Source organism: Urocampus carinirostris, chromosome 1, assembly GCF_059441175.1.
Source record: "Urocampus carinirostris isolate Australia breed hairy pipefish chromosome 1, RoL_Ucar_1.0, whole genome shotgun sequence".
In the NCBI taxonomy this organism is placed as follows: domain Eukaryota; kingdom Metazoa; phylum Chordata; class Actinopteri; order Syngnathiformes; family Syngnathidae; genus Urocampus; species Urocampus carinirostris.
Genome location: NC_142349.1, coordinates 44,916,593 through 44,944,561, shown reverse-complemented (window position 1 = coordinate 44,944,561; position 27,969 = coordinate 44,916,593). Strand labels below are relative to the sequence as shown.

The 27,969-nt window shown below is 41.6% G+C and overlaps 2 protein-coding genes across 4 annotated transcripts; one reads left to right on the top strand and one right to left on the bottom strand.

The window, feature by feature from the left end:
• Positions 1 to 97: 97 nt before the first annotated feature.
• thoc6 (THO complex 6) lies at positions 98 to 10,878 on the top strand. Its single transcript, XM_088341236.1, has 13 exons — positions 98 to 216; positions 2,509 to 2,600; positions 2,678 to 2,742; positions 2,817 to 2,920; positions 3,000 to 3,037; positions 3,114 to 3,162; positions 4,180 to 4,251; positions 4,319 to 4,421; positions 7,649 to 7,698; positions 7,782 to 7,844; positions 8,260 to 8,370; positions 8,439 to 8,567; positions 10,760 to 10,878. The coding sequence occupies exons 1-13, from the start codon at positions 202 to 204 to the stop codon at positions 10,838 to 10,840; spliced, it is 972 nt and encodes a 323-aa protein (XP_088197362.1). The 5' UTR covers positions 98 to 201; the 3' UTR covers positions 10,841 to 10,878.
• Positions 10,809 to 27,969, bottom strand: med15 (mediator complex subunit 15). Of its 3 annotated transcripts, XM_088341205.1 has the most exons (18): positions 27,795 to 27,968; positions 26,520 to 26,604; positions 25,500 to 25,551; positions 25,398 to 25,421; positions 25,161 to 25,325; positions 19,547 to 19,731; positions 19,215 to 19,481; positions 18,284 to 18,355; positions 18,115 to 18,210; positions 17,933 to 18,051; positions 17,726 to 17,853; positions 16,863 to 16,997; positions 16,713 to 16,776; positions 16,187 to 16,253; positions 15,913 to 16,070; positions 11,692 to 11,858; positions 11,520 to 11,618; positions 10,809 to 11,097 (listed from the first exon to the last, which is right to left on the bottom strand). In XM_088341205.1, exons 1-18 carry the CDS (start codon positions 27,860 to 27,862, stop codon positions 10,961 to 10,963), a joined length of 2,088 nt encoding a protein of 695 aa, XP_088197331.1. In that variant the 5' UTR covers positions 27,863 to 27,968; the 3' UTR covers positions 10,809 to 10,960. The 3 variants fall into 3 exon arrangements, with proteins under 3 accessions (XP_088197331.1, XP_088197348.1, XP_088197340.1); XM_088341222.1 differs by lacking the exons at positions 10,809 to 11,097; positions 11,520 to 11,618; positions 11,692 to 11,858 and adding an exon at positions 11,875 to 12,582; XM_088341214.1 differs by lacking the exons at positions 10,809 to 11,097; positions 11,520 to 11,618; positions 11,692 to 11,858 and adding an exon at positions 12,586 to 13,015 and having other exon boundaries at positions 27,795 to 27,969.

Here is a 27,969-nt window from a genome sequence, read left to right as displayed (position 1 = left end):
ATTTCTGAGAAGAAACTTTTTAATAGAATTTCAGGAGTGGAACGGAAACGATTATCTGTGACGAGTGTGATGTTTTCATGAACATCGAAATGACCTTTCCACAACAATAGGGGGCGGTAATGCACCAAAAAGGATGGTGCCAGTCACCGTTTCTCTTGAAGAAGAATATCGAGTAACGCGGTCTGAACGCTCGCCTTAACAATGGGGCCAGTCGAGGTAAACTTCATTTCTGCTTCTATAAAACGCCCGATGCCACTATTACTCTAAATGTATTTTGTCTAAAGGACAATAGCAGTTTCAGAAATGCTAACCTCCCTGCAAGGCTCATCGTCAATAAGTTGACGATCTTTAAGAAAGCCTGTGACATAAGCATCACATTTGATAAAGGCTACTGATTCAAAGAAAATTGGATATTTTCCCTCTCAATTAACGTACCTATTTTTGCATGTTTTCTCTCTCCGGACACAGCAACAAACAGTGCGCTATTTCTTTGAAAGTAGCCCTATAAGTAGGACTGCAACTAACTATTTTAATAGTCGACTATCAAACGATTAGTCGAATAATCGGATATTTACCTTTTTTTTAATTTAGAATGAAGTTAATTTTGTGACTATTGATAATAAAGCCAGGAAAAATGGGTCCAATGAAAAATATATCTTATTGAACATTCGGCACATTCCAGTGGTGGGACGTGGGGGCCTGCAAATCCTTTTCTGCTGGCCCCAAAACTGGATCATGTGAGGTTTATCATATTTTGTCCCTTAATACTTCATAAATAATTCCAAATTGTCTGTCAGCTTCTCCCCGGTTGCTTTCAGATGCGTGCTGTCTTACTTATTTTAGCATTTAACAATTCACATTTTGGCCTTTACTTGTTGCTAGGCTCATAAATCCACCCGGGCACCTTCAAGATGAGATTTGGTGGCTCTGGCCCATATAATCAGTCTTGGAGCAAGAGCAGTTGGTGTACGTCACCAATTTCACAAATTGTGACTGGCTCAGTGGTTACGGCGCATTAATCTACCAGTGTTGGCGCCAACAGCTGTCAAACAAGGAAAAAAATATGGATGTGTTAATTGAATAGCGAAATGTTTGACAACTCTTATGCGAGCAAGCCTTCCGAAAGCGGGAAAACATTTTGTCTGCCACTTTCAGCCTAGAGGTAAGATCTTATATTTGAACCCAATTCTGACCCGATCAGCCATTTTGGGTTACATTGCGAATCATGTGCAGGTTTACAGTACTTCTGTATTGCTGCTTTTAAAATAAAAACAGACTGTGATAACGGAAGCGCGGCAGGGCCAAGCGTAAAATTATTATTTAATTTGCTGTCTCCCGGCTAAAATGCTACCACACTTTAGAAGTTTTGGTAAATGTACTTGATGACACTGCCATTTCTGTATGTTTATGTTACCGAGACATGAGCGACTCTCAGCAGGGATGGCATTCATGTAGAGATGCTTCGCTCTGTTGAAAAAAAAAAAGGGGGGTTGGCGACAATAGTCAGCAGTGGAGTTCATTGTTGACTTTTCTTTTTTTTTAATCTTCAACGTCAGTTACTTTTTGCAGGCCTACCTTCAAGTACTGAAATATAGTTTTTAAATGGGCTTATAGTCTTAATGGTGGAGTTACGATAATAAATAAATGGAATAGTTAAGTGGCCAATATTGAATGATGGTTTAGGTGAATAAATGATGTACATAATTTTTAACCTATCGTACCACATGTATTCAAAACGTTTTGAGCATTTCAAAAAAATGGTGAACTCATTCCTCACACCGGTACATTAGATCAAATCGGCGTTTTGTTTTTTTCCTGTGCTTGGGGTTGAACTTTTTAATGGAACACGTCTCATTATTTTGAAATATTCCAAATATGTTAAGTATTTCCCTTCACTACAGTTCAAATGTTTGTAATGCTAGGAGGTAAAGCGCTCGTCTTGGGATCAAGAGGTCGTAAGTTCAATTCACGGCTACTTCGTGTGATATGTCGAAGTGTCCTTCGGCAAAACACTGAATCCCTAATGCCCCCAATAAGCAGGTCTGCGCCTTGCATGGCTGCATGGCCGCTATTGGTGTGTGAGTGTGTGTGTGAATGGATAAGTGTGAAGCACATTGTAATAAAGCACTTTTGTAAGTCTTCATTGACTTAAAAAGCGCTATATAAATGCAGACCATAATGTGTCCTGATAGTCAAGATGGATCTGACTCTCTAAAATAGTCATTATAAGACACTGTTAATTTTCTGAAATGTCCTTCCATGTAGGTGTAGTCTGATTTCAATACGAAGTTCACACCTTGTTTCAATAGTTTACCTAGATTGGATGACTTGGATGAAAAAGAATCAGATTTCGTGAATGTGCTTTGACCAATTCTAAAAATCGCACAAATGTTTACTACTTAATAGTTTGGAACAAGTTATTGCAGTCTCTAGTTCAATGACACAAAATGGCCTGTTAATGAACCAACTTTTAGAGTTAATTTTAATGGACATTTGATGTGTCCACAGCTTCTGCACATGTCTGTGTTCTCTCAAAGTTTCTCGCCATGTGGACGATTTTTGGCGGCGGGAAACAACTATGGGGAAATTGCCATCTTCAGGTGGGCTATGTGGATTATGGCAATGAATGTTGCGATGATGCTAATGAAGATGGTGACTATTAATGGCGTTCCTTCAGTTTGTGCGCAGCTCTGAGCCCTGACGTGTCGGAGTCTGGTCGGAAGCCCGTCTTAACGTTTCAAGGTGAGCAACGTGGACTCCATCTCGGTTGGGAAAAAGGTTGACCGTCTGATTGTCTTGTATGCTGTGCATCTAAGCTCATGATGGCCCAGTGTTCTGTCTGGACTCGTTTGGCGGCCATTTGCTGAGTGCTGGGGACGGGTCGCTCAGCGCCTGGAATTGGGCTGAGCTCATCAAGAAGGTAGTGCATTGCTGCCCGAAAATTGTTTTTGCGTCGACATCTTTGACTCACCGTTGGGTGTTGTTGTGTTTGCCTTCAGAACGTCAAGGCTGTGTGGACAAGGAGACCGCAGTACAAGTTTGTGTCTGCACAGTTCACTCTGTCGATGAAGTTTCAGCAGCTCACGTGACATTTTCTGTCCTAACTTGTTTAGAGCAAGCATGGAGATCCCTGAGATCAATGCCATGGTCGTGAACCCCCGAGTGAGTAGAACTACGCTGTTTTGGTATTTACCTTAAAGTCCTTTGTCCTCACGAGTCAGACAATTCAGCCCATGAGTGGATTGACTGTTTGTATTTCTTGTTTTTTTTTTTTCCGCTAATAATTGACATTTTTGGAAATGAGTATTACAACTTTGGCGTACAGTGGTGCCTCTACATACGAGCTTACTTCGGTCCAAGGTCAAGCTCTCAGCCCAAATAGCTCGTGTAACAAGCACATTTGTCGAATATGAACTAAAATCTAACTTGGGGGGGGGTGCAGCCTTTTTCTGACGCAGTAGTGGGGATAGGGCTTATTGTCTACCGTCAGAGTTGGAGTTGTTTACCGGTAAAAGTAACACAGCGGGTGAATATTTCATTAGATTTATGGATTTGGTGTGAAGCCAATAGTTTAGTAAAAAGGTTCTTGATGCTAGTTATCTGAATAACTTTTAGTATGTTACATTGTTACTGACATAACCAGAAATTTCAATCATGTAACGTTTGTATACCGTACATTTATTCAGCCTGTTCTCTATTTTATTTTTCATTTTTAAATAGCCTTTTGAGATGACATGTATGTTTTTGGTGTTGGATTTTATCAAATACATTTCCCCCCAAAATGAGAGTGAGACACTAGGTGCTACTTAAATGTTTTTCCTTTCTTAAGTATTCACCTGGTGACACCTATAGTCCGTAAAATACAGTTCTTTACAGGTATTCCCAAGAATGCGAAGTGCTGAGCCTGATGGCGGGAGGTTTATGCGCAAACAGAACCGAGGTGACGGTTGTGAGCGGTCTCTAGTTGCAGTCTCTGGAACTGCTTACGAACTGGATTTTCTTCCGTAACGCAGGTTAATTTATTTTTTTTTAAAAAGAATGTGTGTAAAGGTGCACTTATAAAGAGGTACCACTGTACTCTGAGGGCCAGCGACTAATTTCGATTCCCAACCGAGGACTTTTTTCCCCAAACTTTTTTTCAACCAGCTCAGTCCCAAAATCAATGTTTGTTTGCGTCAGGACAATAGCGTGGTGCTTGGCGGCGGTGACAGCAACGTTCATGTCCTTGATCTGGAGCACGGCGTCTTCAAGGTGGACCGCAGCGAACATGCCGATTCATTGGCAGCCAATCTTAACTCTCGTTCATCTGCATTCTCAGTCGGTTTTTCGGGGACATTCTGACAATGTCCACTGTCTGAGTGTGAGGGAGCGTGAAGGTGAAGTTCTGTCGGGCAGCGAGGACGGCGCAGTCAGAATGTGGGGTACGGTATAAACTTCTCAAAACTTTCTTTGATCCAAATAGGGCTGCAACAGTTAGTCCTCTGTGACGCACCAACATTAAAAAAAAACACGGCAGACAGTTGAGCAAACAGAGTCAGATTCGCCTCGTTTGAGCCAGTATGGTTTTTGATGACATGCATTGTAAATTTCATGCACGCATATTTGGCTATAAAAGAGAGCTTGACTGTTATGCAGGGCAGTGATTGGCAAACATATTGGAAACTCAATGCATGCAGTCTGAAGAACAAGTGTTAGTTGTTAAAAACTGTTGAGAAACCGATAAATTCTTTTGTTTCAGACTTTGCAGTGGACCACTGAATGTACCTTACAAAATGCACATGTTTGTTGGATTTACTGTTCTACTGCTGCTAATGAACCGGTTTTTGGTTTTCAGGAATACATATTTTGTATTTTAATATATGCCTGTCCCTATAAAATGTACAGGTTTCTTCATGGATTTATGTCTCTACTGACCAAGCACAGAGCCAAATTGGTTCTGGATAGTGCGGTTTTGTACGAATCTGCAATATGTTTATTAAAAGATGTATTTTTTTCCTGTACCCATTTTATCATTTTTCACACAATTTCGTGCTGGATTTAAGAAAAAAAAGCTGATTATTCAACTAATTGTTTCAATAGTCGTTGATTAGTTGACTATTAAAATAGTTGTTAGTTGCAGCCCCAGTTCCAACATTACAACAAAATTCAACATTTACCATAACTTTTACTTTGATTTTCCACAGTAAAATAGCTGCCACATTCACCAAAACTTCCTATTATCTACACATAGTCAGAACAGATCAAACACAAATATTTGCAAATTTCATAAATTCCAACTATTAGAATAGAATGCCTTTATTCTCATTCAAAAGAGTGTCAATGAAATTCAAAGCTACCCCAAATAGTGCACATAAATACATATAATTTAAAGTAACATTGCATTTAAAAGTAGCGGGATTACCAATATGATAAAAACGTAACTACAATTACACAAGACAGAACACTGTATGAAAACCAAGCAGGCAGCAACTGAGATGGCATCAATCAATAATAAATATTGGTTATTTACAATGCAAATACAGATGATATGAGAAAGAGGTTCAGTTCAGTGCAAATTTGAATTAAATATTGTGACAGCCTTAGGAAAGAAGCCGTCTCTGAGTCTAGTCGTTCTGGCTTGAATGGATCGGTAACGCCGACCAGAGGGTAGCAGGTTGAACAAATGGTAACAAGAGTGCGTGATGTCCTTTATGATGCCTTTTGCTCTGTTCACGCATCTGGTATTTTAAATGTCAGGCGAGGAAGGTAGTGGGTTGCCAATGATTTTTTTGTGCCGTATCTGTCACCCTCTGCAGCCTCTCCCTGTCTTCTACTATGCAGCTTGAGTGCCACACTGACACAGTAGGTTAGCGGGCTCTACATGGAGTGCAGAATTATTAGGCAAGTTGTATTTTTGAGGATTAATTTTATTATTGAACAACAACCATTTTCTTAATGAACCCAAAAGTCTCATTGATATCAAAGCTGAATATTTTGGAAGTTGGAGTGGGGCTTTTTTAGTTTTAGCTATTTTAGGAGGATATCTGTGTGTGCAGGTGACTTACTGTGCATAATTATTAGGCAACTTAACAAAAAACAAAATGTATACCCATTTCAATTATTTATTTTCATCAGGGAAACCCAATATAACAGCTCAACATTCACAAATATACATTTCTGACATTCAAAAACAAAACAAAAACAAATCAGTGACCAATATAGCCACCTTTCTTTGCAAGGACACTCAAAAGCCTGCCATCCATGGATTCTGTCAGTGCTTTGATCTGTTCACGATCAACATTGCGTGCAGCAGCAACCACAGCCTCCCAGACACTGTTCAGAGAGGTGTACCGTTTTCCCTCCTTGTAAATCTCACATTTGATGAGGGACCACAGGTTCTCTATGAGGTTCAGATCAGGTGAACAAGGAGGCCATGTCATTAGTTTTTCTTCTTTTAGACCCTTTCTTGCCAGCCACGCTGTGGAGTACTTGGATGCGTGTGATGGAGCGTTGTCCTGCATGAAAATCATGTTTTTCTTGAAGGATGCGGACTTCTTCCTGTACCACTGCTTGAAGAAGGTGTCTTCCAGAAACTGGCAGTAGGACTGGGAGTTGAGCTTGAGTCCATCCTCAACCCGAAAAGGCCCCACAAGCTCATCTTTGATGATACCAGCCCATACCAGTACTCCACCTTGCTGGCGTCTGAGGCGGACTGGAGCTCTCTGCCCTTTACCGATCCAGCCACGGGCCCATCCATCTGGCCCATCAAGACTCACTCTCATTTCATCAATCCATAAAACCTTAGAAAAATCCGTCTTGAGATTTTTCTTGGCCCAGTCTTGACGTTTCAGCTTGTGTGTCTTGTTCAGTGGTGGTCGTTTTTCAGCCTTTCTTACCTTGGCCATGTCTCTGAGTATTGCACACCTTGTGCTTTTGGGCACTCCAGTGATGTTGCAGCTCTGAAATATGGCAAAACTGGTGGCAAGTGGCATCTTGGCAGCTGTACGCTTGACTTTTCTCAGTTCACGGGCAGTTATTTTGCGCCTTGGTTTTTCTACACGCTTCTTGCGACCCTGTTGACTATTTTGAATGTAACGCTTGATTGTTCGATGATCACGCTTCAGAAGCTTGGCAATTTTAAGAGTGCTGCATCCCTCTGCAAAATATCTCACTATTTTTGACTTTTCAGAGCCTGTCAAGTCCCTCTTATGACCCATTTTGCCAAAGGAAAGAAAGTTGCCTAATAATTATGCACACCTGATATAGGGTGTTGATGTCATTAGACCACACCCCTTCTCATTACTGAGATGCACATCACCTGATATGCTTAATTGGTAGTAGGCTTTCGAGCCTATACAGCTTGGAGTAAGACAACATGCATAAAGAGGATGATGTGGTCAAAATACTTTATTATTTTAATATTAATTTTAATATATTAATATTTGCCTAATAATTCTGCACTCCCTGTATGGTGGCGTAGTAGAAGGTTGTGCTCAGCTGCTGGGCCTTTTTGACCAAGGCTGTCGTCTTGACATTATTCAAATTTCAACCATTTTCCAAATGTCATTTATTCCTCAAATCCCAATTGAATTTCAGTGGTCCTACATTTTAACATTTCAAATCAGGCCTGTTCAACAGAAATGGATTGTCTCTCCTGTCATGTTTGCAGATACCAGGACGTCTCAGTGTGTTCACTGTGTGGAGGTGTACAAATACCAAGTAAGAGGCACCATCACGTGACTGCAGTAACATGGATTACACTTTCATTTTTTTATAGTCCCTTATGTGACATGTTTTGGCAGAAATGTGCACGCCCTCAATTTGGCAAGTGGATCAGCTGTTTAACCACTGACTCTGATTGGATGGTAAGACAAAATATGCGAGAGTTCAGTGAATCCCCGCGCTGAACGTACAAATGAATTGCTTGTGTTGTTGAAGCTACAGAGCAAACTTTCTGCTATCTTTTGGTATCAAGTTTCCAAATGTTTAACAACGCAAAACCAGAAGTGGGCACAAAATAAAAGCAATTAAGTAAAACTGGAGGAATAATATTTGGGGTTTGCCTTGATCTTCATTATTTGTTGGCCTGGATTTTTTTTTTGTACCCCATCTTGCCTCTAGCCCAGAATAGACTAAACCATGGTCTCAAGGGATGGTACCTAAGTAATGCTACTTATTGTCGAGAAAGCAGATCGAATGAAGAATTCCCCCTGAAGTGGTGGTGGTTTTCTGTACTTGTGACTTTGTAGTTTTGTAATCATTATTGTGGTTTCGATAAAGCTCTGCGGCGGTGGTCCGTCCCTTTCGCTATGGCACCTTCGCTCCCTGACTCCCACGTCAATCTTTGCTCTGAATGGCTGCCAAAGGCAAGCTAGCTTCTACCAGGACATGGTGAGCAAAACGAGCTTCAATCTGACTCCGCATAACCCAGGCTTTAAAATGTATGTGCTCCCACTTAGATTCTGGCCGTGGGTCAAGGCTCCACGGTGTCCCACTGCCTCCTGGGCGGACAGGTAAAGGCTCAGATCCCGTGCACACCCAATAACATCAACAGTTTGGAGCTCAACACCAACAGTGCAGAACACCAGGTACATGCAGTTCCGTTGTGTTTTTTTTGTCCAAGGCAGAGAGGAGAATAATCAATTTGCCCGCCTGATGATTTTAAAACATGGGCACAATGTATAGAACTGTATTGTTGATTCTACATTAAAGGTGGGGTGCGTTGTTTGAGTCGTCCTTAAAAAGTTAAGAGTTAAATAAAAAATTTCTATTAACCCCTTAACGTTCCGACGGTCCGCCCCCGGACTGTTGAGAAGCAAATAAGTGTCTGCACAATGTCACCAGTCACAAAAATATGGCATGCCGCATCTCATTAGAAAGCTTAAACTCCTGGGATTCAAGATATGAACATTTCAAAATATTCATCAGTGAAACATCACGTCTAAAACAAGATGCCCGAAAACTATAAAGCCGACATAACTCACCAATTACATCCCCTGGCCAACATGATATTCAATGACAATGGACTCCTTACATCCGCGAGAGTTTAGTGAATCCAACCGTGTAAAATATTTACCCCAAAACACACGATAATGCCAACAGATGAAAAAACAAAATCAGCCGAAAAGCATTTCTGCATCAATGGACGTTCCTTGTTGCTGTTTTTTTAGCCCCAAAATTATTTTCTATAAACTGTTAGCCTCTGAAGTTTTGATTGGCATATTTTTTGGCCAATGTCAGGTATTGTTTCACAGTACACAGCTTACATTGGTCTATACCGGCCTGTATTGTTAAGAGATGACGCTTTTACCTCCGTATAATTTTAGCCAATAGTGACAAATTCAAATGATGATTGACACATTGGTTAGCAAATACAATTCTGAATAAATCGATGTCCCTATTGTATTCAAATAAGACCCTGAAATAAGTTTGCGTAATGCCAGTACTGATTCATTTTTACGCACCACTAAGTATGCACAATTATTGACTTCTGGAAAGAGGCCAAACATCTACAACTCTTTCAAAATGTCTAAAGAATTGGTTTAGGTCAAATACACAGTTGCATAGCTTTAAGTGCTGTAACTGGTAGTCCCCAAATCGTCACTTTTGGAAATCCCTTGACTTACTATTAAATAAAGGGGAGAATGTTGTTTTTCAAATTGGGATCAAATTTGACTAGGTACCAGGTAAGGCTTGAAGCTATTGTCTCACCTATTTTTAGGCTAAGATGCCCCTACTACACTCATCTGCAAGCATCCGATTACAAAAAAACAAATTCAAGCCATAAAAAACATTTCATTTCTGTGTGTTCTAACTCAGATTACTCAATGTTAGGAGCTTTTGCAGTGATGATTTCACTTCGGAACAAAACCCGAGTCTTAACTTTCAAAAGAGACCAAGATTGCCCATATTCTCCAAATGGTTCAAGAACAGCATTTAATTTACTTTGAGTGCATCTTGGATTGGGATTTTAGGCAAATTTTACTGGAACCTTAAGGGGTTAACTTAATTTAAGGGGTTAAGTATGTGTTAACAATGCCCAACTGAGTTCAAAAAGCCCTTGTGCTTTTTTTATGTTCCATTGCACCTATCTGCTTTTATCTTACTTTTATCGGCACTGTTCAAAGCAGTTCACATTAGGTTCAAGGAAAGGGGCTGAGAGTGACGACATGCTTGTCCCTGCAGCGTTTATTTTTTTTTTTAAGTTTTGTCAAAAAAGCAAGTAAGAAAATGCCTGCTTCTAGTGAAGTCCTAACTTTAACCCAAACCTCCAAAAAGATAATTTATTCTGGCATGTCTAAGAAATGCATGCACTTGCAAGCGCATCATGAACAAGCTGCCTTAGGCACTGCAATCACTTTAAGACATGAGGTGGCGCCAGAGAGTAAAAGTTCCAAATTCTGCAGCGCACCTTTAATTATAAGACAAAATCATTTTGTATACACAGTGAATCCTCGTTTATCACAGGGGTTATGTTTTCCCCATGCATGAGTGGGTTTCCTCCCACAAACCTAAAACATGCCTGGAAGGTCGATTAGTCAACTTTCTCCAGGAAGGAGTGTGTGTGTCAGACTCTGATTGGCTAACAACCAATTCAGGTTGTCTCATGCCCACTGCCCAAACTCAGCTGGGGTGGGCTCTAGCACTCCTGCATCCCTATTGAAGATAACCGACTGTAAGATTCATAAATGAATAAACAGGGACAGAGGTTCAGTTAAGACAGACTGTTATTTATCCGATACAGTCGTTTGTGTTTGAATTGGTTTTTGTTTTGTTTCAGGTGTTGACAGTAGCAGGAAGCAGCCAGTTTGTGGATGTGTTCACCAACGTGTCATACAGAGCTTTCTCGTTGCGCTTTTAATACGGTTTTCAAAATGAATAAAATTTCTGTGTGTACAAGTGTGGTCTTCTCACGTGGTGATTTTTCAAAATTTTTATCTAAAAGTGAAAGGTTTTCATTTTTGATGTTGCTGTGGTGACATCAAGCACTTGACAAGCATGCTTGGCAGACACTCTGCGCCCAAGTATGCAGAACCTCAGTCAGCGAGTGCTTGTCAGGAAGCTGCAGCAGCTTGGACGCCAAAGTCCTATGCACCGCCTGCAGGAAGCGGTTGGCACCTAAGCGCAGAAGTTAGTGGTCAGGGGCAAATCGACTTTTTTCCTAGGAACAAGTAATGTCATCGGGTGTCGTTTCAGACTTTTCAATCACTATTCCGGGACACCATGAGATGCCAATTTCGTACATTTTTAAATATCAATGAGTAACGTTGCTTCGAGTGGGACCAATGTCGATGTTAAATATCAGTTAAGCCTACCAAAACAACAAACGTTCTATTAACTTATAGTATTTCACCATAGTTTGAATTATTGTCAGCCAACACAAATTAATTTTACCCTCAACAATGCTCTTGAAGGATATGCTAATAATTTAAAGCAAAAACAAGGCAAATTGAAAAACGGCTTGTATCTGAAGAAGCTTCTATTGCTATCTAAAAGGTGCCAGTGCCGGGCATCGTGGTCTTAACGGAAATTTATCTCACCATAAAGGTCGTCGTCGTCAGCCCAGTACGGGCTCTGGTCTGGATAGTCTGCTGGAACACTGAGCTGCAGCGGAGGAACACTGGGAAGGTTTTTATCCTCTGTGGCAAAAAGTCACAAGTGAGTAAGTGTAAGGGAAAAGGGCCACATTGCGAGCATTTTAAAGCCCCTCACCCAATTTACACACGAGGTGCACAGCACCGCTGTTGCTGCAGTGGGCCGGGTCTAGGTGCACCAGGAACTTGACATCCAGGCGGGCCACCTCCCCCTGAAGGATGTTTGGGATGGTCTGACGCTCGTCATTTTCATGCTTCCTCTTCTTCAACGAAACTGACGGGCCACTGATGGCATGCAGAGATGTTTTTTAAAGTTTAAGGTTTGTATGGGTGCTTGAAATCCTTGCAAGTGAAGTGCTTTTAAATGAGTGAAGTTGTTGCCACTTTTCACAAGTCTGCTCAACTCATTCGGTGCCATCCATTATCTGCACCGCTTATCCTCAGTAGGGTCGTGGGGGTGCTGGAGCCCATCCCAGCCATCTCCAAGCAGTGGGCAGGGGACACCCTGAACTGGTTGCCAGCCAGTCGCGGGGCACACATAGATGACTCACTCGCTCATTCACATCAAGGGACAATTTTGACCGGCTAATTCATCTGACATGCATGTGTTTGGAATGTGGAAGGAAACCCACACAATCACGGGGAGGTTCGATCTCATGACCATAGAACTGTGCCGCACACGCGCTAACCACTGTCCAACCCTGCTGCCCTCATTTGGTGCCATCACGTATGAATACACTTTCAGTAGAATTGTTCCTGAGAGCCAAAACATAAACATACGGGTTTTGTTTTATATTGAAAAAATACATTGTGTTTGGCGTAGTTCATCAGTAAGTATCAAGCCTCTGGGGATGATTTCAGTATGAAAAATCACCATTAGATGTTCACAGTGGCTTTATTCAGATCTTTGTCCACACATCAATAAAGCCGCCACTGTCTAGTGTTTCTTCCTGTATCCGGCAAGAAAGAATGTGTAGGCGGCCACATGTGGGGAATAGGCATGCTGAAGCTGTGTGGTGACAGAACAATTTATTATTTTCCAAAAAAAGATGACAAAAAATACCGTTGTCATAGCCTGGTCAGTGGGGGATGACGTTTTGTGCGCATCTGCAGGGAACGCAGTTGCCCGATTCGACACAATCACCATGTTAAAATGGTGTGATCGATTCACCACAAATACCGGGGGGCTGAAAAGTTCTTGCAAACTTTATGCATCAGTTCAGTGTTCTTGCAATACGGACGCTTCCCTACTTACGACCATTCGTCTTACGTAAAACGGTAGATGCGAATATTTTTTTCGGGATGTCGGAAAATAGCTTGACGTTGCTGTAAGTCTGATTTTTTTTATTGTGTGCACCCTTTTCCGAATACAGGACGTTACTGTAGTGCTTCTTTCCGGCGTTACCGGTGTGTAGCACTGTGAGAGGTCACCCAGCATCCACCTGGAAGTTAAAAAAAAACTCCGCTTCCTCTTCCAAGTTCATGTGTAAAAATTCTATACTGTATATGTCTCCTGTGCGCTCAGACATTTTTATTGTTTAATATCTCGTACATCCATTCAATATGGTTGATGTAAAGTGTAAAGAAGAGGCGAGCCATTTCTTTTGAAATAAACGTGGAGTAGGAAAGCCTGATGCGGTTGAGAAAATAGTTGGATCGCTTTTCTTTGGTCACTTTCTACCACGGGAGAGGAAGTAGCCTAACTCTTGAAGGCCATCTTCCAAAAGTAAGTTGAACTTAATTTTATTTATCTTAATAGAGCATATTATTTTATGAAATGTTTATGTTTGAGGACAAAACAATACAAGTTACTTATACAATCCTTAAACATCCTTATATAAATCCCAAACATATGACACTGAAGCAACTTATGAACAAATTCAACTTACAATCGTCCGGAACCTCGTTCGTAAGTTGGGCAGCGTCTGTACCATGTTTTGCAAGCAAAAGCCCCTTGTGCTTATGGAAAACATTGTTTAGATCCGGGGTTTCCAACGTGATGCCAGCGGGCACCAGCATGGCCCCCTAAGCACAGCTGAAGAGCCCACCAGACCAGTAATGAAAATGGCATTTAGTGGTTAAACGGGTCTATTTAGCACTACTTCCAATAATTAACCTGGTAATGACACGAAGTTCTATTTTAAAAATGCCCATCAAACTGGATACCCTTTGTGAGAATTAGTAACAAAAAGTAGCTCTCAGCTTGAAAACGGTTTGAAAACCCCTGGTTTATATATTGGAGGTATCACACATGCAAGAATAAAAATATATTTTTAAAAAAGCACTAAAGTGGAAATTCTGCTTCAAATGCATCTAGTTTTTCTCAGTTTTCTTGAAATCAAGTGTCAAGTGTTCTGCCATACTTTACATATTGTGCAGAAGTCTGGGGCAATAATTACAAAAAGTTCACTACAGCCCCTTCTTATCCTCCAAAAACGTGCAATAGGAACCACACACAGGGTAGGATATCGGGATCATACTAATATTTTATTCCTGAAGTCTGAATGATTAAAATGTGATGATTTAGTAACATTTTTCACTTCAAAACTGCTATTTAAGGTCAACAAAAACAGTGCCAGAAAACATCCAAAAAAATGTCACTCGGAAAGAGGGAAAAATAACTTAAGGGGCTGTAGTGAATTCATAATCCCAAAGGTGATAACTACCAGGAAAAGTATGTGTGTGTCCGTGTGTGGAGTCAAACTTTGGAATAATTTACAAGACGAGATCAAACAATGTCCAAGTATTCACCTGTTCAAATATAAATACAAAAAAAAAACATTACTGGCAGAATACAGAAATGAAGAAAATGGGGTATGAGTGATTGTAGAGATTGGAAATACTGCGTTTACAACAATGGTTAAACTTGTTGTTATTGTTACTATTATTCATATATCATAACTGTTATTTTTGCTATTGTTATTATCATTGGTGTAATGATATTAAGTGACTAGTTGCATTATAACGGTAATAGATGGGTACTACGATGATTAGTGTATAAAATATGTGACTATGGTTATTATAATTATTGATATCTGACCTATGTAATATATCCGTGAGATTTTGTTATATTTAGACACAAAAGAGGAGCTATCTGTAAAATGTATACAATAGGCAAGATGAAGCGGTAGGGAAAATAAGCGAACCCCTTTTCGAACATGTTATGTTAACATTATTTTTGTTGTTGAGTCATTGTTTTTGTCCTGTTTTTATTTTATAATTTTTCGAAGTTTTCATTCATTCATTCATTTAACTTGCAATGTTCAGCTGTTGTTTACTAAACAATGGTAAAAGCTAGAAAGACAAAGGTTGAAACTCTCTTCTGATTAAGCTGTACAGGCACAGGACCAGGCTTCACTTTGCCATTGCATGTTTTCCTTCATGATTGATGGCAGCTGGCATTAGTTTGCATGGTGTTGTCCTACTAAGGTTTATCACACCCAATAGGATAGGTGCATAATACACCTAAACACGGCACTATAAAACGTGTATTAGTGCAAGGATTTTATATAAGGATCATGTATTATGGGCCAAGGAAAAAATTTGGGTAGCATTTCCCATTGGTAAATTCAAAGTACTTCCTGCAACTAAAAATATGATCTGCATATTAACATCATTTTACCCAACACTTATGGGAAGATTTGTCTCAAAAATACTTACACACGTATTGTTCAGCAACGCAAATATATTTGCGATTTGGTTAGTTGGTTGGATCCCTTAACTAATAGGGTCAAAGGGGCAGCATTATCTGTATTGAAATGAAATGATCTGCATTTAATAGCGCTTTTCAAGTCAATGACTTCCCAAAGCGCTTTACAATGTGCTCCACATTTCCCAATAGCGGCCTTGTATTGCAGCCATGTAAGACGCTAACCTGCTTATTGGGGGTATTAGGGGTTCAGTGTCTTACCCAAGGACACTTCGACATGTAACATGGACGAGCCGGGATTCGAACTGGGATCCCTTGATCCCAAGACAAGCGCTCTACCTCCTGAGCTACTGCCGCCCCAAATTATATTGTGTCTTGGGCAAGTACAGCCTGGTGGCGCCGATCCCTCTCCAGGCCAACACGCAAGATTAAAAATCGCATTTGTATTTTGCAGATCCACAAATATATGATTCACACTGGGTTTTTTCTTTTGATGGTACTGGATACATTTAAAAACTGGCTTGATAAGTCCTTAAAAATTGCTTAAATTTGGCCATAACAAAGGTGGAAAAACCTGAAAAGTGTATCGAAACAATCAAAGGGCCAAAAATGGGAGATTTGAAGAGTACGTATTGCAGTAATATTAGACACCTTCCTAAGACGCATGTCCCGTGCACAGCAAAAACTTACGTGATGGGCGGGCCATGAATGGCAGCCATAGCTGGGGCGAAGGTGCGGTGTAGCGAGTGGTTAAAGAAGGGAGAGCGAAGATTGGCCATGACAGCATCAAGTAGTGGCTGACACAAGTACTGCTGTTTTGTTGTCAGAGGCGGTGGCGGGGGCGTCGGCTGAACAAAAGCACGAGCACACATGTACATATACAAACACAAGTGCAAACACACACATATTCATTAAATGGGGTCGGGCGATAACATGAAGTGATGTAACAGGAGGCGTATCTTACCACAGCCATGTCGTTCTTTAACTTCTCCAACGCAATCTCACACTTCTGCAGTGTCTTCAGTGGACACCTGAAGGTCAAGAAAATTGACAAGACTGTTGCCATGGTAACATTTACTAACCATTCCTCCCCACAAACCATCATCAGCAACACCATGGTGTTGGCAAGGTAACATCCACCTTATGACAGAAATGTGGACTAGGATGTTGTTGCCATGGTCTTGTAAACCGACATCTGACATTTGAACACATTGGCAGGTGCCACAGTCGTGCTCAGCTATGAGTGCACTTGTAGATATTTTGTGGTGGCATAAAAAGTAAATCATTGACAGATGGGGACATAAATGCAAATATTTTGCCTATCGAGTCGTCATCCCCTAGAAATTGGAACCCGTCACTGCTGTAACCCTGAAGACACGCACTGCACAAATCAGTTCTATTATCCTTGACCTGTGATGATCCTTCAAATGCTAAAAAGGAAATTACAATTATCGTCCAAATGTCTAGTCCTCATGAAATGGGAGTTTTACCTGGTGTTGGGGTCTGTGAGGATGTTGAGGAGGCTCTTCATTTTGCTTAAGTCTTTCTTCCGCTCTGATGATGACCCAAACAAAAAGTCATAGTCAACACCAACTCACAGAAGGGGTGTTAAAAATGATGCCCACTGCCATGCTCGCCACCTTCGTTCTTGTCAATCTTGTTGATCATACGGCGTAGGGGCTCAATGTATTTGGAAAGTTGTTTGAGTTTTTCCATGTACTGCTGGTCTTCTTGGCATGCACCCCCCGCTGGACTCATTGCAGAGTTTGGGTTTCCTTTTGGGAGGACACAGGCTTAGAAAAGTGGTTCTTAATGGGCCTAAGAACAGGACGCAGCATTCCACCCCAATGACAAACTGCGACCCAAATCGAAAAAACGTTGCCACATCTCAGATGTATCAAATAAAATAATTGTGCAATTTGAAGTGGAGATAGTAGAATATATTCACCATTTTTCAAAGAACTGTTTAAAATAGCCACGTACTAAAATAAATTTGTACCCAAAAAATTCCTCAAACCTGTACGTAAGCATTCATGGGTAATCAATTGTGGAAACAGAGATGAATATACTGGTAAAAAGCTAAAAATGTAACATTTGAAACCATTTACGGTACCTTATAGCAGCGTTTCAATGGCACTTGTACACCATTTTCGTATTTTGCAATCGTTTCCATCTTCGATTCGATCTTTTTTGTCACTCTTCCACTTTTACTTCCACTTATTACTTCCTTGAGACCTATCATATTTCTTCCGTTAAGAAAAAAACGTCAAAAGTCTCAATAAATTAAGATACGGTCCTACTCAAACACATATCGGGACGGTGCCGATTGACTGAATTAGAAGGACAAGATTGAGATCGCCATCGACTGTTTAGGAGTGTAATTGACACCATTTTTTTTTGTTCTTGGCATTATTTTGCCAAGGCAAAGGCATGTGGCCCACTTTTGGGTCCCGACACACCAGAGAAACATAGTGTAGAAGGTTGTTTGTGTGCGTGTGTATACCTGGAGTGCTAAGCGGGCCGGGTGAGGGTACACCGTAGTTCTGGGGTGTTCTGGCGGTAGAGGGACTCTGTGAGGGTTGAGGGGACGGGCTGGGCTGAAAACCTCCCGGAGAGGGTGTGGGACCCGAGCTACAAAAGCATGTAACCGCATTAATTGAAGTTTATCACGGAAAGTTGGGATGCAGACCATGTCATTGTGTGTGCATACCTGACAGAATTGGGCTGCGAGGAAGGAGGCTGTGGAGAAGGCTGGGGTGGTGGAGGCATTGACTGGGGTGTCTGGACCTGCACTGGCGAGGGGGATGACATCATTGCATGCTGTTGCACCTGTCAGGACAAACCCACCAGAGGTTTTGACAGGCCTTAAAAGGTCACAATGAAAGGTCATACCTGCTGCGTCACATTAGAAGCGTTAGGGGGTGGGTTGTTTGGGGCCAGGGGAGGCCTGGGGATCCGGGCAGGGATCTGCATGTTGGGCCGCACTAGCTGGTGGAAAAAAAGATTCTTAAACGAAGATAAAGGCATCTTGTGCTGTTGCCATGAGAAGGTTACAACTCACCTGTCCTGATGCGGCGGCCATCTGTGCCTGAACGGCTGCCGCCTGTTGCTGCTGCTGCAACGCTGCCCGGGCCTGCATACATGTATCAAAGTAGACATGGTGAGTAGAGGTAACCTAGCTTAAAAACTACAGCCTGACCCAGGCCCGCGGGTATTAAGCCCAACCCACCCTGAGTCTGACCAATTAGCATTTGTACGACTGAGACCTAAGCAAACCCAAATTATATATATATATATATATATATATATATATCTTTACCTGTACAGGTTACATTAAGCGACAATTTTCCATCGTTGTCAGGGACGCTTTAACGTCATCCATCATTTTGACAGAATGAAACTTGGGCCGTAAACCAAAGCACAAATACGTCCCAAAAAATCTGGCGTGGCGTTTTAAGAGAAAGAAGGCAAAAAGACAAAGAAGAACGATGTATGACCATTTTTTGTTCAATAAATCCTTTTTTTTTTTTTTAAGTTTGGTATCCACAAATCGTTTTAGTATACATTTTCATAAACTTATATTTCTTTGAAAAGAAGTCACCAAGTGAGAAGCTCAGCACCATCCTGAAGTATTGATCGACATTTTAGGCCCAACTTGGGCAAAAAATTGTTACCTCTGTATGTGAAGGGAGCATTTGGACAGGGGAAATGCCCGAGGATGAGGGAGTTGAGAACCGTGCTCCGGTCAAAGGCTAAGCAATGGGGCTTTGAGACACAGCATGGTGGGAAGGAAACTTTTACATTGTGGTGTTATATGGAGAGGGGTCATGCTTGGAATGAGGGTAGGCAGGATGGTAAATTTTTCCATTTGCAAAGAGATAAAGAAGGCTGATTGGAGGTTGGAGCAAGGGTTAGTAAGGGCAAAGCTAGCAAGAACAGTTAAGAGAGTCAATGTTTGTCAGGGTTGAAAATTTGACGAGGCATATACTGACCTGAAAGGCCTGCTGCATCTTGAGCTGGTGCTGCTGCTGACTAAGCGAGTTGATGGGGACGTGTGGGGCGGGTGCCATCTGTCCAGCAAGAGACTGAGGCACCATGGCTGCCTGCTGCTGTTGCTGCTGTTGCAGGAGTGGCTGCATGGCGCCCGGCTGGGACTGCTGTTGGACCATGTGCTGTATGGACTGAGCCTGTGCCTGCGCGTGCTGCTGCTGTAGCTGTAGCTGCACCATCTGTTGCTGTTGCATCCTAGACTGATGCATCTGCAAACAGGAAGTGGCAACAGGTGGAAGGTGGCAAGGGACGGATACCCTAGTAGTGGTAGTACCTGGTTTTGTTGCTGCTGGTTTTGCTGTTGTTGATTCTGGTGTAACTGCTGCTGCTGGGCTCTCATCTGCTGCTGAACCTGGAACTGCTGCTGCTGTTGCTGATGTTGTTGTTGGAACTGCTGGTACTGCAAGTTTTGCTGCTGCTGTTGTTGCTGCTGCATTGACAGTTGGCCTGGACCACCCACTGAGGAACAAGAAAGGGAGAATAGGGAATGCGAAGATTAATAATCGTAAGAAGTCGGGCCAATCTTCAGTCATCAATATTGTTTATTCTATAAATAATCAAATAATCAATATTGAATATTTGTCATTCCTTAAAATGAATATCAGTCAGTTTCCACCAACTAAAGTGGGGCTTTGTCAAGTCTGATGATAAAGGAATACTGTCACAGAATAATGACCAACAGATCCAACAAACTAAACCCCCAGTTTTAAGGTCGCTCGGGTATTAAACAATTGTCTCCAAAAACATGTAATTAATTAATTAATTAAAGATTTTTAAAAAAGCAATTACAGTTTTGCACAGGAGGTAATATTGGCGGTTATTGGTCACAGCCTGCACTCGCCGGAGGACTTCTACAGTTTATTAGGGCTGCACGATTTCGGTAAAAAAACTAAATTGCGATTTTTTTTAAACCGGTGTTGTAATTTTGATGCGATTTTCTTTTCTTTTTTTTTTTTTTTAAAGTGCATTTTCTGTGCTATTTTTTACGGAGTACTTAATCATAGTGATCATTGTTTCCCATAGAGTTTTGTGAGACCCCGGACCAGCGTCTGACCTCAAGCATGTCAACGCCTGCATCGACCAGCCGGCAGAGATGGGAAGCTGCGTCGTTGTCGTTATGGACTTTTTGGACAAATTTCAACATGTTACCTAGTGTTCTCTTTTATTGATGTTTACTATGTTTGTGTGACATGGTCGCATTCTTGTGTCCTGTTTAATCTGGAGGGACGAAAGCATGACGAACTTGGGTGCCGAGGTGCCTAACCTGTTTGGGTGTTTGGGCATTTGGGTTGGCCATGGTCCCAAAAACTTTTGTGTGTTTTTTTTTTTAAATATACTTTTTCCCTTTTTATCCTTTTATGTTTTTTATTTTCCTTAATTTTGTATGTGTTGTCTTGCTGTCGGTCACCCCTCTCAGGGGATATGACCAGGGTAGATAAGATGGATAGATGGATACAGTGGGACCTCGCTACTTCGCGGTTCGAAGTTTGCGGATTCAGAGCTTCGCGGTCTGTAATCGTAAAATATATATATATATATATATATATATATATATATATATATGTATATATATATATATACTGGACTGTCTCAGAAAATTAGAATATTGTGATAAAGTTCTTTATTTTCTGTAATGCAATTAAAAAAACAAAAATGTCATACATTCTGGATTCATTACACATCAACTGAACTATTTCAAGCCTTTTATTATTTGAATATTGCTGATTTTGGCTTACAGCTGAAAAAAACTCAAAAATCCTATCTCAAAATATTAGAATATCATGAAAAAGTATACAAGTAGGCTATTCAACTAATCACCTGAATCATCTAATTAACTCGAAACACCTTGCGAGGGTTTCCTGAGCCTTAAAAACACTCAGCTTGGTTCAGTAAACTAAATCACAAGTATGGGGAAGACTGCTGATCTGTCTGCTGTCCAGAGGACCATCATTGATACCCTCCATCAGGAGGGTAAGACACAAAAAGAAATTTCTCAAAGAGCAGGCTGTTCACAGAGTGCAGTTTCAAAGCATATCCACAAAAAGTCTGTTGGAAGGGAAAAATGTGGCCGGAAACGCTGCACAACCAAGAGAGATGACCGCAGCCTTAACAAAATTGTGAAGAAGAGCCGCTTCCAGAATTTGGGGGAGCTTCAAAGACAGTGGGCTGAAGCTGGAGTCCAGGTATCAAAAGCCACAGTTCACAGACGTGTCCGGGAAATGGGCTACAATATCCGTATTCCCATGGTCAAGCCACTTCTGAACTCAAGACAACGGAAGAAGCGTCTGACTTGGGCTATGGAGAAGAAGCACTGGACAGTTGCAGAGTGGTCCAAAGTCCTCTTTTCAGACGAAAGCAAGTTTTGCATTTCATTTGGAAGTCAAGGCGCCAGAGTCTGGAGAAAGGCTGGAGAGGAGCAAAATCCAAGTTGCTTGAAATCCAGTGTGAAGTTCCCACAGTCAGCAATGGTTTGGGGAGCCATGTCAGCTGCTGGTGTTGGTCCACTGTGTTTCATCAAGTCCAGAGTAAATGCAACTGTGTACCAAGAGATTTTAGAGCACTACATGCTTCCATCTGCTGAAAAGCTCTATGGAGAGGAGGATTTCATTTTCCAGCATGATCTGGCACCTGCCCACAGTGCCAAAACCACCAGTAACTGGTGCACTGACCATGGCATCACTGTCCTTGATTGGCCTGCTAATTCCCCTGACCTGAACCCCATTGAGAATTTGTGGGGTATAGTTAAGAAGAAGATGAAAGACACCAGACCTACAAATGCAAATGAGCTGAAGCATCCTGGGCATCAATAACACCTCAGCAATGCCACAGGCTGATTGCCTCCATGCCACGCCGGATTGATGCAGTAATCCGTGCAAAAGGATTCCCAACCAAGTACTGAGTGCATCAATGGACATTTTCAAATGTTTGATTTAGTTTTGCTGTTATAAAATTATTTTTTTACTTGGTCTGAGGAAGTATTCTAATATTTTGAGATAGGATTTTTGAGTTTTTTTCAGCTGTAAGCCAAAATTGCACATTGCTCTCTGCACTATGGTAATTACAGCGTTATTGTTACAGTGTTAATGTTACTGTGTACCTGACTTGTTAACCTGACTGCCCATTTTGCACATCTGGTTAGCTACTCTTCTTGCACTATCGGCACTATGGTAAAATACTATACGTAGCCAATTACAATACAACATTATTTATATCTGTACATTCAAGGAAACTGTGGGGGTCAGATGCATCGACATTTCGTTCTGTATACACGTGTACTAGAATGACAATAAAGTAGATCTGAATCTGAATCTGAAAATCAGCAATATTCAAATAATAAAAGGCTTGAAATAGTTCAGTTGATGTGTAATGAATCCAGAATGTATGACATTTTTGTTTTTTTAATTGCATTACAGAAAATAAAGAACTTTATCACAATATTCTAATTTTCTGAGACAGTCCAGTATATATATATGTATATATATATTTATTTATTTTTTTTTAATATTTTTTTTTTGAAGGGGGCGTCGCTACTTTGCAGATTTTCACTTTTTGCGGGAATCCCCCTCGGCTGACGACCCTAGCACGGCACGCCGTTATTGTTTCCCGGCGCGCGGTTTTGGTGCGGCTTCCGCTTCACCGCCCCCCTAACCCCACAGGTCCCCCCTGCCGTCGGCCGGAGCCATCGAGGGCCGTGTAGCGCCATGTAGAGCCATCGTGGCCCGAGCGGGAGACGCCAGGCGCCGGTGTTGTGCCCAAATCCGACTCCCGTACTAAATCCTCCCCCCCTCGCGTGAACGCGCATTCTGCTGCGCTTCCGACAGGCCGGCCTCCGCGCCGAGCGCCCGACCCGCTCGGCTTGTCGCGGTGTCGTGCGTATCGCGCCCGAAAGTACCCGCGCCACGGGTTAGGGGCTCGCGACCCTAATAAGGATAAGCTGTGCAGATAATGAGATAAGATTTTTTTTTTCTTTTTGAAGGGGCGTCGCTACTCCGCAGATTTTCACTTTTGGCGGGTGGTTTTGGTCCCAATTAACCGTGATAACCGAGGTCCTTACTGTACTATGTTTCTGTACTGTAACTCAATGCTAAATCTATTTCACCCTGGTCATCCTGGAAGGGGGATTACCACTTGTGAGGCCCCTTCTCAAGGTTTCTTTTTTCCTCACGCTGAGGTTTTGAGTTTTTCCTTGCCCGCATGTTGGTTTAAGATCAGGCAATGGTGTAATTGTAATACTGTGCAGTCCTTTGAGACATTTTTGCGATTAAGGGCTATACAAATAAATGTGACTTGACTTGACGGACAGTCTGGGGCAGGGGTCTGTAATATGCGGTCCGGGGGCCAATGGCAACCGCGGGGTGATTGTTTGATGCCCCCACTGTAATATGAAAGTTTAAATGGACAGTTGTTTTATTTATTGCCTCCTAGTGGTAGAAAACAATAGTTGATTATAAAGAGCAATACAGTGGAACCTTGCAGTTCCACGTTTGCAGGTTCAGAGCTTCGAGGGTCTAAAAAATAATAATAACAAAATAAAATAAAAAGAGTTTTTTTTTAAAGCATCTTTGAGGGGCGTCGCTACTTTGCAGATTTTCACTTTTCGCGGGTTGTTTTGGTCCCCATTAACCGGGTTTAAAAAATAATAATAAAAGTCCCCATTAACCGCGATAACCGAAGGATTACTGTATTGATTTAGCAGAGACTCCAAAATACATGAACTATGATAAAAACGTGCCTTTTTATTAAAAATACCCCTTGCTTGAGAAATTTGCATTTATTTTACATAAAGTGAGCTAATGGTCAGCCATCTTGATCCTAAGGGTAACTAGAAACCTCAAAAAGGCTGGGCAATAAAATGGGAGGTAAAATCATGCATTTCGGTCACTTTGAGTCTCCATAGTTTGGATTCTTCTATGCACTTGTTTTCGGTTGCACGACACAATACAGCAACATCTAGTGGTCAAATAGTACAGTGTCCGAGAGTGCAAATAAAAGAACATATGAGAACAGTAACTCTTTATTTTTTTTTTAAATCAGACGTTTTCTAGTGGAAAACCTGACTGGCCCAGTTTCACCTAGACCCTAACTCCAAAAAAGTGCTATGAATTAAATGGATGGAACTATTTCAAGGCAGTTAAGTATTTCCGCGCTGCGTTGTTCACATTTTTGTTTTTTGTTTTTCAAATTTGTGTTTTTCCATTATATTTAAGCTTATCCTGTTCTTTATTAAAGAAAAATGAGTTTTAAAAATGCTATAAATGTTGGGGGTGCTTGGGCTGAACAGGCTGGTATGGGTCAAAGTTCACTTTAGAACTAAAGATAACGGCATAGGGATTGGCATTATTCAACGGCAGCAGTTTTGAGGGTAGAGGAGACAATACCGGTGGAAACTGAGAAATGGATAATGGCCGAGATGAAGGGAAACAGAGATAAGAGACAAGATTTGAACAGAGATGAGGGAATAGGCTCCAGCAGACATGTGATGGCCTTGGATAAACAGATTAGGGTCGAATAATTCGGCAGCACTGAGGAGATGAAAAGAGAACGGTTTACTGTGGGGGAACGGTTCAGTTGTCGAAAGAGGAGAAGAGTCGGAACAGAGGAGCTGATGGATGGAGCTGTTTTTTTCATTGGATGAACGGATAAGAGCGTTGCAAAAGATGTTGGAGAAGAGAGTTATTATTAATACTGTATTTATTTATTGTGCATCCCTAGTATTGAATAAAATTACCACAAAATACACCGAGGAACAATATGGGGGCTAAACATGGGGGGTGTGGTACATTGCCACAAAATATCTGCAATCTTATCTCCTCTTCAATTTGAATCAAGTGAGGTAAAATAATTAGACAGAACAAAACAAGGTCATGCGGCGACCAAAACACACTCACAGGGTTGCGGGTTTGCAGACACCCCTGACATAGCATGCTGGCCAATCTGCATGGGTGCCATAGCCCCCATACCCCCAACGGGGGGTCCAGCGGGGCGAGGCCCCATGCCGATGGATCCTGGGCCCCCTCCGACACCTGTCAGGTTAGTCAGGGCATTGATGGGATCTAGTGGAGACAACACACAAGCGTGTTACACGCGCCAATCATGTAAAGCGACACATGTTTATGTGCACTTACCTGAACCTCCCAAGTTTTTCTTGTCTGTCAACAAGAAACAAGGTTGAGCATTGGGTCAAAGACCAAGCGGACAGGTAAACAATTGAACAACGGGTCACTCACGTAATTCGCGGTAGTGAATGATGAGCCTGGCCACCAGGGACAGGTACTCCTCCTGCAAATGTGCACCACCCAAAATTGTCACTTTTGCCCAAGTTGCCTCACGTCAACACGGGATATTGGCAAGAAACATAACATTTAATTTTAAAACAAAAGTTTACTTGGGCAACCATTTAAAGGTAACCATGACTTAAGGGGCACATTTAAATATGTTCTCCCAGGTTATATTCAATAAATCTGTGACTCACTTTTTACTAAACTGCATTTTTTAGTCAGTATTGTCAGGGTTCGTATACCTTTTTCATGGCCGAATTCTAGCACTTTTTAAGGACATACAAAGCCAATTTTCTAATTCCCCCTGTGCCATTAGATTAAGAAATCAGGTGTTATTATCATGTATTTTGCTGAGTACAGGAATATATCTGCGATTTTTAATCTTGCGTGTGCATTTTTAAGATATATGATTTTCAGTTCTTTAGTAAAATCGAGAATATATTTGTGGATTTAAACAATAGTGTTTTTGAGAAATATCTTCCCATACAAGTAAGATGTTGGGGAAAATGACGGTAATACGTAGTCTATATTTGCAGGAAGTTCTTTTCGTTACTATTCACCACTCAGAAACGTTACATTAATTTTTTGCATGTTTCATAATTGACACCTAATCCTTGAACTAATACACATTTCATTGTGCCGTATGGGTGTAGAATGCACCTGTCCCCTCGGGCGTGACTTGTGGGAGGGCGATGACTCTTCAATGTCAAATAAACTAGTGCCAGCTGTCGTTAATCACAAAAGAAAAAAATGCAATCGCAAGGCAAAGCAACTAGACAGTAGTGTCGCTGTCATTTTAAGCAGACTTGTTAAGCAACATGGCAACAAAATCAAGGAATCACGACCACTTATCAACCCAAAATGCTAGCACTTGTCAATCTTTGAAAATACGAAATTTAAACTCAAGTATTTTAAGGTTGTCAAGCACCCAATTCTTAACACTTCATTTTAAGTTTTAAAGGGACTCACTCTGGACTTGGCTTTGACGTAAACATGGTTCTCCATGTCTGTGCTGGACTTGTGTCCACTTCCTGCCTTTCTCATTTCATCCTCGCTGCAAAATTCAAACACAACATGATCAACTGTAGTCTAAGTTTTCATTGTCATTGCTTGGATCTTGCATTTGGACAGCCTAATATCATTTTTTTCCTCAGCAACTGCTGATCCAATGAAAAGATGAGCTCACAAGATATGTAAACGAAAAAACGTTTTTATTGCATTAGAGTAGTTAATACATAATAAGTGAGCTAAAATGTGCCTTTCATTTTCACAGCAAGGTATACTGTAAGCATCCAGCTTTTTAATGCTATTTATATTTGAGACCGGGCAGCACGGCGGCGCAGTGGTTAGCGCTTGTGCGGCACAGTTCATGTCATGGGAACCTGTCGTGGGTTCAAATCCAGCTCCAGACTTTCTGTGCGGAGTTTGTATGTTCTCCCCGTGCTTGCGTGGGTTTCCTCCGGGCACTCCGGTTTCCTCCCACATTCCAAAAACATGCATTTCAGGTGAATTGGCCAGTCCAAATTGTCCCTAGGTGTGAATGAGCGAATGAGTTGTCTGTCCCCTTGTGCCCTGCGATTGGCTGGCAACCAGTTCAGGGTGTCCCCTGCCCACTGCCCGAAGATGGCTGGGATGGGCTCCAGCCCCCCCCCCGCGACCCTAATGAGGATAAGCGGTACGGCTAATGAGATGAGATGAGATATTTGAGACCATTCAGAATGGAACAAGGATTGGGAAAGTATGGCTCGCGAGCCAGGTGTGGTTCTTTACGTGAGTATATTTAAAACTTAAGTGGAACGACCGTTGCATTCCAGCTAATAGTAATGCTGCATTCAAGAAAATTGGGAATTCTTCTGTTTTCCGAGCTCCGAACAGGAAAAAAGATATGTACCCAGACCTTGCAACTTGGACCTTCCACCTCAAGTGTCATTCCATTGATAGTTTTTTTTTGGTTGTAGGTTGGAAAACACCGACTTCCCACCTTTCTTGGAACGCTTTGGGGACGTATCTGGTACTATCAGAGCCGACTGTTCCGATTACCCACTTTGATGGAATGCAGCATAAGTCGTCATTTAAAATACATACTGGATACAGTCCGTGCAGCCAGTTCTTTGTGATTTATAAACGTCAAGCAGGAGCCAGTGTGACCTTGTTATTGAAATTATTATCATTAATATTTCCTGAGCTAACAAGCTAAAGCGAAACTGAGCTCAGTTACGCTGTAATTGGGGAAAAAAAACTTACATTTGAGCGACGACTTTCTGCCTGAACTGTGGACTTCTCCAGTCACTGTCTGGTCCCGGAACCTCCATGTCGAAAGCAGATGAGAAATTCAAAAAAATAATCAACGTTTTGAAGACCCACAATAGGCGTTTAAAAAGTCCTTCTTCGCCTTATTTTCTTCTTCTGCAATATGCCG